Genomic DNA, 11,826 nt, shown 5'->3' with positions numbered 1-11,826 from the left:
ATATTGTGTATCAAATTACCTTTAGGTTATGTGTATAAGGTGTATACAAAACATAAATTAATTTCTTGTTTTGACTTGGGTCCCATCTCCAAGATATCTCATTATGTATATGCAAGCATTCCAAAATTCAAAAACTTCCAAGATCCAAAAAAACGTCAGGTCCCAAGCATTTTGGATAAGAGAGACTCAGTCTGTATTGGCAACTTCCACAATGGTAGTTTTGTTACTAATCTTGCTGCAAAAAAGTCAAGAGTGTTGTACCACCATAAAAACTAACAAAGGAATGTTATATAGCAATAGCAAGTACATTTTATACTGCTTATCAGTGCATTTAAGCACTCCCTTAGCAGTTTACAAAATGTAAGCCAATTGCCCCCAACAAGCTGGGTACTCATTTTAGCAACCTATGGAAGGATGCAAGGCTGAGTCAACCCTGGAGTCCTATCTGGGATCGAACTCACAACCTTGCGGTTTGTGAGTGAGTGGCTGCAGTACAGGCATTTAACATACAGTCCATTTGCTTCTCCACAAGAGCTCCTCTCTTGCAATCCAATCTGTCTCCCATCTAAATGCATCTGAGGAAGTAGACTGAAGTCTACGGAGTTTATCACACCGGGCCTGATTTCAACATTAGAGATTAAAGTGCATTTAAAGCGTCCCGCAGATGATGTGAAAGTGGCGAGTAATTTGCACAAATTATTGTCACACGCAATTGTGCAAATAAAGTGATATTGAAAATGCATTGTCGCTGAAATCTTGAAAGTAAAAAGATGTGCATTAATGCTTCTTTGTGACCTCTTTAATGGTGGGTTTTGTGCGATGTCGTGTGAAATCGTTACACATAATTACGCAATTTGTGCTCCAGTGTCTCTCTGTATACTGATTCTGCAGACTAAGACAACTATATCTTTTAATTCTACTGCAGTAGTGCATAATCTTTACTATATAGATAAAATATTTAATTTGTTTAATTATTTATTAATGGTTCTTTTAATAATTTATAATTTAATTGTAGTTTATTATTACTGATGGGTTAGGGAGGGGTAGGGTTATAATGTTATTCTATATGACATTGTATTGATATTGTATTTTATTGATTTATTTTAATGCAAGCTGCTTCAATCGTTCAGAGGGGCGGGATATAAATATTAATAATAATAATAATTAGATTACCACACTACTGTAGATTATGCACTGCTATAGTATATACTATATAATTATAATAATTATTATTATATAGTATATACTATAGCAGTGTGTAATCTATAGTAGTGTGGTAATCTATAACAGTGGCACCTAAACTGCGATTTTGTACTTCAGCTCCCAGAATCCCAGACTATTGGCCAACATGGCTGAGGCTTCTGGGAGCTGAAGTCCAAAAAACTCTTCAAGGGCACAGTTTGGGGACCACTATAATAACAAGGCCAACAAAATGGCGGCCCAAAGGGAGGCTTCTGCCGAGGAGAGGCTCCTCCCCTTTTCTCCTCCTCCTCCTCCCAGCTCCCTGCCAGCAGAGGGCGCTGTTGACTTCCTAGGCTAGAAACCTGGGCTCGTTCTCAGTCAGGGCTACAAAATGGCGGGGGAGGTGGGACTTCCGGTGGCGAAAGGGGCCTCTGAGCGAGGACCGACCAGAGAGAGAACTGCTGTCAGGTTTAGACCCTCAGATGGAGCGGAGACGTCGAGGAAGCGATAATGGAGGCGCTGCTGCTGCTGCTGCTGCTGCTGCTTCCGCCACTGCTGAAGGCAAGGAAGGCAAGGAAGGGGGTGGTTGGTTGTGGGGCGCTGGAGGATGGCTTATGGCTGGTGTTTGTTAGCCTGCCTGCCACGGCTGGGGCCTCTGCGTGTTAACATTAACATTTAGGTCACATCCACACTGGAGAGATAACCCGGTTTGGCACCGCTTTAAGTCTTTGTCTGGCTCAAGGCTATGGAATTCTGGGAGTTGGAGTTTGTTGTGGGGCCCAGCGCCGCTGGGTTGAGTCTAAAGAGCTTTATCTAGCCCCAGAGGCCTCTTGGCAGCACTGTCTCAGGGGCACAGCCCTGGCATTCTGGAATTGTTGGTGTTGGTTTACCATAAGGGAGAAATAACATGCACTGTGTGTGTGTGTGTATGATTCTAACCACATTACTGCACTATGCTATAGTTTGCCAAACTATACACACACACACACACACACACACACACACACACGTGTGTGTATAATATAGTTTGTTGTTGTGTGCCTTCAAGTCATTTCCATGTTTTCAAAACTGGTTTAAAGAACCCTGCTTGAAATTGTGGTTTTCAAAACAAAACAAAGAACTGTGTGGAGGAATGTGAGTTTTATGATAAGGTGCTGAAAGACTGGAATTTGCTGCTTAACATGACTTCACTGGAGGAATATGAATGGCTCTATTGTGATGGAATACAGTCTCTCTCTTCATGTGGCTGTGTGCCTTCAAGTCATTTCTGTATCATAGGGGTTTTCTTTGGCAAGATTTGTTCAGAGGGGGTTTGCCATTGCTGAGGATGAGAATCTGTGACTTGCCCAAGGTTACCCATTGAGTTTCATGGCTGAGCAGATCTTCAAACCTTGGTCTCCAGAGTTGTAATGCAATGGGATACCATACTGCTAAGAGATCTTATAGCACTTTTGAGACTGAGGGAGTGAAAGAAGTTGTAGCATAAGCTTTCATGGACTTGGTCTACTTCCTCATATGTAGCTTAGAAGCATAGAGTTGGAAGACACCTCAAGGGTCATCCAGTCTGACTCCATTCTGCCATGCAGAAAGACACAATAAAAGCACCTCCTGTGACAGATGGCCATCCAGCCTCTATTTAAAGACCTCAAAAGAAGGAGACCACCAATCTCCAAGGGAGCGTCTTCCACTGTCAAACAGCTCTTACTGTTAGGAAGTTCCTCCTAATGTTTAGGTAGAATCTCTTTTCCTGTAGTTTGAATCCATTACTCCATGTCCTATTCTCTGGAGCAGCAGAAAACAAGCTTGCTCCCTCCTCAATATGACACACCTTCAAATATTTAAGCAAGGCCATCATGTCATCCCTTAATCTTACACAGTTATAGGACTCAGAGACATAGCTGTTTTAGTCTGGAATATCTAAGTGTGAAAGTATCTTGTAGTACCTTTGAGGTTAACTGTACAAAAGAAGTTGTAGCATAAGCTTTCCTAGCCAGTTGTTCTACTTCCTCATACTACTCCATGCATCTAAGGAATTAGACCAACTCTAGGAAAGCTTATACTACACTTGCTTTTGTACAGTTACCCTCAAAGGTGCTGCAAGATCACTTGGAATTAATATATCACTGTGTTTCCACTTTTATTTATCTATTTATACCTCGCTCTTCAGCCAAAAGGCTATTCAGAGCGGCTTACAATTTGTTAATTACACATTTCCCTTTAGCTGCTGTGGCTTCCTCTTATGGCATCCTGGGAAGGGACGTAGCCAGGGGGGGATCTGTGAGGTTCGGACCCCCCCTTCCGTTAGATACAATGAATGGTGCACGCTGCCGCACACACCTTCATACCCAAGCCCCATTATAATGGTGGCACTTAGTCTGCACCACCACCACCCTTCCCAAAATCCTGGCTATGTGCCTGTCCTGGGGCTTGTTGTTTGGTGGCACCCTAAAGCTTTCTGGTGGTGAATTATAAACATCTCTCCCCAAATTACAAATCCTGGGATTCCATACATTATTTTCATGGCAGTTAAAGTGGAATCGCACTATACTTGTGCAGTGTGAACAAACCTCAGTATTCTATTTCTGCAGCAACTGACTAGGTGCCTATGGATAGATGATGCCCTGTAACTTGAGTGTAGTGTGACAGTTTTGTTCCTGAGGTGGAGCTGACTTTTAGGCACATAAGAACAAGAACAGAATCCTTAAATTATAGCCATTGCTTAAGAGTGGGCAAAGTGCAGCTGCCAAAGTGATGTTTTAATACAATTCCTTGCAGCCCTAGCCAGCATAGCTAATGCTGAGGGATGCAGGGAGTTGCAGTCCAACAACATGGAAAGCTATACTTTGCTCATTCATGGTGAAATGGCTGTGGTCTAAATACCTCACATTATGGTTTCAGTGTCTCATGTCATACACTATCTGTCTGTTGAGAATCATTTTACTTCATCAGATAATTCCTGGTTCTAATATTACACAGGAGGGAAAATTTTTGTCTTTATCTTCTTTTCTACACTGTGCATACCTGTATATACTTAAATCATTTTGAGCCGTGTCTGTCTTAGCATATTTGTAACTTCTCTCCTTTGAACATCATGTTGTATTTTTCTGCAACATTCCAGTTCTACAGTATACTTTGTCAAACATGTGGTCTTTTAAACCAATATTTTGCATCCTGCTTCAAAAGAGCTGGCAAATGTAATATTGGAACCATTGGCAATAATCTTTGAGAACAGGAGAAGTCGCAGCAGACTGGAGGAGGGCAAACATTGTCCCCATCTTCAAAAAGGGAGAAAAAGAGGATCCCAACAATTATTGTCCAGTTAGTCTGACATCAATACCAGAAAAGATTCTGGAGCAGATAATTAGATTGTCTGTCAACATCTAGAAAGCATGCCATAATCACAAAAAGGCAACATGGGTTTCAGAGAAACAAGTCATGCCAGACTAATCTGATCTCTTTTTCTTATAAAATTACCAGTTTGATAGATGAAGGTAATGCTGTAGATATAGTATATCTTGATTTCAGTAAGGCCTTTGACAAGGTTCCCCATGATATTCTTGCAAAGAGGCTTGTAAAATGTGGGCTAGACAAGGTAACAGTTACATGGATTTGTATTTGGTTGACTGGCAGAACCCAAAGGGTGCTCAACAATGGCTCCTCTTCATCCTGGAGAGATCTGTCCTGGGCCCAGTGCTATTCAATATATTTATTAATGACTTGGATGACAGAATTGGGGGCATACTTATCAAATTTACAGATGACACCAAATTAGGAGGAGTAGCTAATACCCCAGAGGACAGGATCAAATTTAAAAATGAGCTGAATTGACTAGAAAGCTGGGCCAAAGCTAACAAAATGAAATTCAATATGGAGAAATGTAAGGTACTGCATTTAGGGCGGAAAAATGAAATGCACAGATATAGGATGGGGAACGCGTGGCTGAACGAGACTACATGTGAAAGGGATCTGGGAGTTCAAGTAGACGACAAGATGAACATGAGTCAACAGTGCGATGCGGCAGCTAAAAAGGCCAATGCGATTTTAGGCTGCATCAATAAAAGTATAGTGTCTAGATCAAGAGAAGTAGTAGTGCCACTGTATTCTGCTCTGGTCAGGCCCACCTGGAATATTGTGTCCAGTTCTGGGCACCACAGTTCAAAAAGGACATTGAGAAACTGGAGCGTGTCCAAAGGAGGGCAACTAAAATGGTGAAGGATCTGGAAACCATGTCCTATGAGGAACACCTTAGTGAGCTGGGGATGTTAAGTCTGGAGAAGAGAAGGTTAAGAGGTGATATGAGAGCCCTGTTTAAATACTTGAAGGGATGTCATATTGAGGAGGGAACAAGCTTGTTTTCTGCTGCTCCAGAGAACAGGACACGGAACAATGGATGTAAACTGCAGGAAAAGAGATTCCAGCTCAACATTAGGAGGAACTTCCTGACAGTAAGGGCTGTTCGACAGTGGAACAAACTCCCTCGGAGTGTAGTGGAGTCTCCTTCCTTGAAGGTCTTTAAGCAGAGGCTAGATGGCCATCTGTCGGGGATGCTTTGCCTGAGAGTTCCTGCATGGCAGAATGGGGTTGGACTGGATGCCCCTTGCAGTCTCTTCCAACTCTATGATTCTATGATTGTAACTGGTTACATTTTGGTTACATTTCAGGCAGTGAGGGATAGGGCATATAATGAGTGGGTGCCATGCCTCTTAATTTTTATTATTTTTAATTGATGTGTTTCGTAAGTTGTTTGTGTTCAGTTGTATTTTTAATAGTTTTTAAAATCTGTTTTAATAAGATTTTAAGTTTTTAATTGTACTTGTTTTATTAAAACTCTTTGGCGCGTTACAGGCCGCCCCAAAGGGCGCATCTTTCCCCGCCGGATCGGGGCCTCAGCGGCCAGAGCAGCAGCCGCTGAAACCCCGATCCGCCGCTTTCCGGGCTGCGGGGAAGCGGCAAAAGGCCCCTTCCCCGCAGCCTGGAAAGGGGTGTCCTTGGGGCTTCAAGCCCCAAGGACACCCCGCGGCGGCAGGGAGAAGGAGAAAGGGGCCGTTTGGCCCCTTTCTCCTTTGGTCCACTGGGTGCAGCCGTCTAAAGGCTGCGCCCAGCGGACCAAACCAGGAAGGAGCTCCGAAATGGAGCTCCTTCCGGGGTCGCGGAAAGGGCACCCTAGGCGCCCTGCCGCGACCCCAATACGTCACAACCGCGCGCGCCTCGTTTGGAGGTGGCGCGGCCGTGATGTATCGATGACGGCGGCCGTGTGGACTGGCTGCTGCCATTTTGTGCGCGCACAGCGCGCACTAGGGTTCACACCGCCCCGCCTTAACCCTAGTACGCGCTCCGTGCGTACTTTTAAGCCCATGTGTAACGGGCCTATGATTCTGTGTTTCTATTCTATTCTAGTTCTTGCAAGGGGATGAGGATATGAATCAGACCAAATACTAATTCATTAATTCTGTTTGTCTTCACAGATGATGGGATGCCCACCAAGACTGGGGGTCTGATGTGTGTAAAAGAAGAGCCAGAGCATGTAGAAATGAATATGGTGTTAATAGGAGGATTGAAAGAGTCAGTTTCCCAAAGCCCCAAACAGAAAAGAGAGCGTGAGAATCAGGATTCACAGGAGATGCAAGACCAAACTGCTTCTGATGACATGCTAAGCAGAGCCACAGGATGCCAAGAGTCAGGTTTAAACAATGTTGACCAAATTGTTATCCAGCAGTTGATCCATATTGGAAAAAGTAAGATCTCATGTAGCAAGCAGGAGGACAGCTTCCGTCAGCGCACTGGCCTTAGTAAATCTCAGATTGTCCATTTTGGGGAGAAACCATACCTGTGTATCATCTGTGAGAAAACCTTCCGCAACCACTCAGGACTTATGGTACATCAAAGAATCCACACAGGAGAGAAGCCATATAAATGCCCTGATTGCGAGAAGAGCTTCAACCAGCGATCACACCTGACATCTCACCGTGGGACCCACACAGGAGAGAAACCCTTTAAGTGCTTTGACTGTGGGAAAAGTTTCAGTTACAACTCAGGGCTGATAATACATCAACGAATTCATACAGGTGAGAAACCATACAAATGCTGTGACTGTGAGAAAAGCTTCAGTCAGAAATCCCACCTGCTTTCTCATCAGAGGACCCACGTGGGAGAGAAATCCTTTAAATGCCTCGACTGTGGGAAAAGCTTCAGTTACAATTCTGGCCTTGTTATACATCAGCGAATTCACACAGGAGAGAAGCCCTATAAATGCTCTGATTGTGGGAAGAGCTTCAATCAGCGGTCACACCTTATTTCACACCAAGGTACTCACACAGGAAGGAAACCGTATATGTGTAAGGACTGCGGGAAGAGCTTTAGCTTTAACTCTGGTCTTGTGATCCACCAACGGCTTCATACAGGAGAGAAACCTTATAAATGTTCCAACTGTGGGAAAAGTTTCAGCCAGAAGTCACACCTCATTTCACACCAGAGAGTGCACAGTGGGTAACAATCCTGACTCATTGAGGGTAACTTTATATAGGAGACTAATTTCTGTTGACATAAGCAGAAGCCATGGATATATTGTTCTCTGGTTATTAACTTGTGGATAGCAGCACATCACCAATCTTTCCCAACCAGTGTTTATCAAGGCAGTGCACTTGTTTTAGAATTTTAAAAGCAAGCTTACATGTGTGTCTTTGACATTTGGTGAATTGTAACAAAGAGAATGGCTGTACATTCCAACCCCACCACGCCCAAAAGTAGATTCAGGCAAAAAGAGGGATGCTAAGCATATAGCATGTACAAACACTCATAATGCAAAAACACCAGCAGAGAAGTTTAGTAATTTTTATTTTTATGAGAGTGAAGAAACACTCTTGCACTTCAATGTATCTGTTTTTATTCATTTATCTTAATAAAGTTATTTACCACCTATTTAAAACAGCATCTCAAAGGGGTGCTCAATTTTTTAAAAAAAAACATTTAAAATATAACTAAAACAAACGTGAAATAAACATCTATTAAAATGTAAATAAACTTTAAAACTTCATGCTAATGAATGGACTGTAACTTCACTGGCAGTGCTGGCTAAGATGATTGGGAGTTGCAGTCCATTAACATAGAGAGGACTGTATGATTCCCACCCCAATCTAGAGCCTCCAGATTCGATTGCTGCAATATATTCTGTATGGGACTGCCCTTGAAGAGCATTCAGACATTTCAGCTGCTGAGGTTGTGTTTGGTACCACCTTTTAAAAATCTAGTTTTTTTTAAATTTGCCTTTGTTGCCAGTTTGCTTCTGAGCATTATTCAAAGTACTGGTTATTACCTAAATGCTTTCAGAATCATGGTACTTGAAATATTATTTGATCAGACCTGTCCTTTGCAATCATCTGGAGAGGCCCTGATTTATATCCTATTGCCATGACCCAGGACAGGGTCTTTTCATTTGTGGCACCCATGTTTTGACATTTACCCATTTCCTGGGGTAACCTCTTCTTTGCTGGGTGTTTTGACAATTTGTGTGAAGAAATTTGTATAAATAATATTAATAATAATTACCACCTCTTTGATTTGGTTTAGGCCTTCCCTCTACTCTACAACCCTCTCTCCTCATTTCTAATTTAGAAAAAACCCACCTGGTTTCTGTTTTTCAGTCCAAACTTTATTTGGTTTGATCTGGTTTTAGTCATGTTTAGAGTAAACTCACTGAAATTAGTGGGACATCAGTTGGTAGGTATGGTCTAACTGTGACCAAGCCTGGACCTAACTTGTCATTTTGTGGCTTGTATGTTGTGTTAACAGATGTAAACTGCTCCAACAGACCTATAAGGGGCTGGAAGGCAGGATATAAACATTTTAATTATTCAATTTGTGATTTCTTATTATTTTAAACTCGATCACACCTTCATTGAGAATAATGTAACTGAAAACAACACTCATATTCTGAATGTTGCTGTTTATGTTACTATATATTACAGTACCGTATTCCCTAAATTGGATTGTGATAATAATTATTAGTCTCATTGTATTTCTGTACTGTTATGTGTTGACAATTCTTGTAACAATAGACATGCCTGCTTGCAATAAATGGAGTGTGCAATGACCAGTGAGGATTTTGAAATGCTAATTCTGATACTTGTTGTAGGTAAAGTAAAGGTTTTCCCTTGACATGAATTTCTAGTTGTAACCAACTGTAGGGAGCAGTGCTCATCTCTGTTAACAAGCTGAGGGAGCCAGTGTCGGCCGAAGACTACCCCAGTGGTCAGGTGGCCATCATGACTGCACTAAACACTAGCGTTTTTACTCCCTCTACCACCACCTGGCAAATCTGCATGACTGTGAATGAACCTCCTCAAATCAAAAGGGCAGTCCCCTCATGGGTTCTATTAGTCTTTTCTGATAGAAACAGCTCACATACTCCAATGCGAGATAGCAGTACCAAATTGTTATGTGATGTCAGCTCTAAATCTGGAGTTCGTTTTGTGTAACTGATGGAACAAGGTTAGCTGTTAACCTGATCAATATTATTGCAGTGAGAGAGAGTGCCAGTTTACAGACAAATCCTAGGAATTGGAGGGGGGTTGCATTGAAGTGGTGTACCACCCACCCTTGATTTTTTTTCAATTTTCCATTTTGACTTTAAAACTCAAAATACTTTCCAAGCATTCAAGGGGATGTGAGGGAAAACCATGTTTTGCTTCATTCTAGGGACCTATGTAGCTATCCAAAGGTTGACTTACAACTCCCAGAATTCCTCACCATCAACAATGCTGACTGGAGCTGCTGAGTTTTGTAGTATTACAAAATACTTTGGGGGTCTGTATGATCCCCTCATCTGATGCAGGGTTGCCAGCTCTAAAGCTGTTTCTTTAAGGGCAATTTGAACAGTACTAGTATTACTTGGCAGGCTACTTTACAGGTTCCCCATGATGGTCTTGCAAATAAGCTAGTAAAATATGGCCTAGACCAGGGGTTGGCAACCTACGGCCCGCGGGCCGGATCCGGCCCCGCGAGGCCTTGGGACTGGCCCCAGCCCGGTCCTGCCGCCAATTGTTGCCCCTGGAAAAGAGCCTCCCCTCAGCGAGGGCCCGTTCCCCTGCCTGGTCACCTCCGCTGGCGACGGAGGCGGCCAGGCAGGGGAAAGAGCCTTTCCTTTTCTTTCTCCTCCTCCTCTTCTTCTGCCTCCTCTCCTCCTCCTCCCCTTCTTCTTCTTCATCTTCTTCCTCCTCTTCTTCTTCCTCCTCCTCCTCCTCTTCCTCCCCTTCTTCTTCATCTTCTTCCTCCTCCTCTTCTTATCCACCTCTTCTCCTCCTCCCTCTCCTCTTCTTCCCCTCTTCCTCCCCTTCTTCTTACTCTCTACTTCCTCTTCTTCCTCCTCCTCCTTTTCCCCTCTTCCTCCTCCTCTTTTTCCTCCTCTTCTTCTTCTCCTCTACCTCCTCCTCTGCTTCTTCCTCCTCTTCTTCTGGTGTTTGGTCAGAAAGGGAAGTACATTTCTGCCATCTGTCTAGGAATAATGCCAAATGTCCTCCATTTTGATCATGCCTAAGAAACATGCATTTATATTAACATTTTTTAAAAAATCATCAGTTTTTTTCGCATGTCCTCCATTTAAAAAATGTGTCCTACATTTGAAAATTTTGTTCAGCCCCCCAGTTGTCTGAGGGACAGCAACCTGGCCCCCGGCTCAAAAAGGTTGCCTACCCCGGGCCTAGACAGTGCTAATGTTAGTGGATTTGTAACTGGCTCACTGACTGAATCCAAAGGGTGATCAGCAATGGCTTCTCTTCAACCTGGAGAGAGGTGATTTGTGAAGTGCCATAGGGATTTGTACTGGACCCTGTGCTATTCATCATCTTTATCAGTTACTTGAAGGAAGGAATAGTGAGCGTGCTGATTAAATTTGAAGAGGATACCAAATTGGGAGGGGTTGTTAATTCCCCAAAGGGCATGAATAAAATTCAAAATGACTGTGACAGATCAGAGGGCTGGGTTAAAGCTAGCAAGATGAATTTCAACAAGGAGAAATGTAAGGTCCTACACCTAGGCAGAAAAAATGAAATGCACAGATACAGGATGGGGGACACCTGGCTAGACAACAGTTCATGTAAAAGTGATCTAGAAGTCATAGTAGACTACAAGCTGGACATGAGTCAAGAGTGTGATGCGGCAGCCAAGAAAGCCAACGCGATTCTTGGTTGCATCAACAGGAGTATAGTGTCTAAATCGAGGGAACTAATAGTACCACTGTATTCTGCCTTGATCAGGCCTCACCTGAAATACTGTGTCCATTTCTGGGCACCTCAGTTCAAGAAGGATGTGACCAAAATGATGAAAGTGCCCTTCTGATCCAGAGGATCAACACGACCATGAATAGCGATGGAAAAGAGGATCCTGAGACCACCCAGGTGCAGCCCAGCATTGTTGGTGTGGTGGCTGGCAACACAACTGGCCGGCAACACAACTGAAAAGCCAGGCCACAGTGATCTGAGTCACAGCACCAAAATGTGTCCAGAAACTCTCGGTTTTGTCCAACTAAGCTAAAAAGCAAAATGAGTTGGGTATCCGGAGTAAAAAAAAAAAGCAGCTTTATTCTACTGCACAGAGAAAAGGCTGCCAAGCACCACAGGATGCAAAAAGAAGTAGCACCAGATTCAGAGT

General features: G+C 43.2%; 1 protein-coding gene across 1 annotated transcript; it reads left to right on the top strand.

Moving 5' to 3' along the window:
* The first annotated feature begins 1,593 nt into the window (after positions 1-1,593).
* LOC149321183 (uncharacterized) lies at positions 1,594-9,323 on the top strand. Its single transcript, XM_089517107.1, has 2 exons — positions 1,594-1,743; positions 6,648-9,323. Exons 1-2 carry the CDS (start codon positions 1,665-1,667, stop codon positions 7,670-7,672), a joined length of 1,104 nt encoding a protein of 367 aa, XP_089373233.1. The 5' UTR covers positions 1,594-1,664; the 3' UTR covers positions 7,673-9,323.
* The last annotated feature ends 2,503 nt before the right edge of the window (positions 9,324-11,826 follow it).

This window comes from Sceloporus occidentalis, unplaced genomic scaffold (genome assembly GCF_023333645.1).
Source record: "Sceloporus occidentalis isolate IW3139 unplaced genomic scaffold, rSceOcc1.0.p SCAF_1, whole genome shotgun sequence".
Classification (NCBI taxonomy): domain Eukaryota; kingdom Metazoa; phylum Chordata; class Lepidosauria; order Squamata; family Phrynosomatidae; genus Sceloporus; species Sceloporus occidentalis.
Note: the sequence above shows the minus strand (reverse complement) of the source record. Positions and strands in the feature narration are given on the sequence as shown.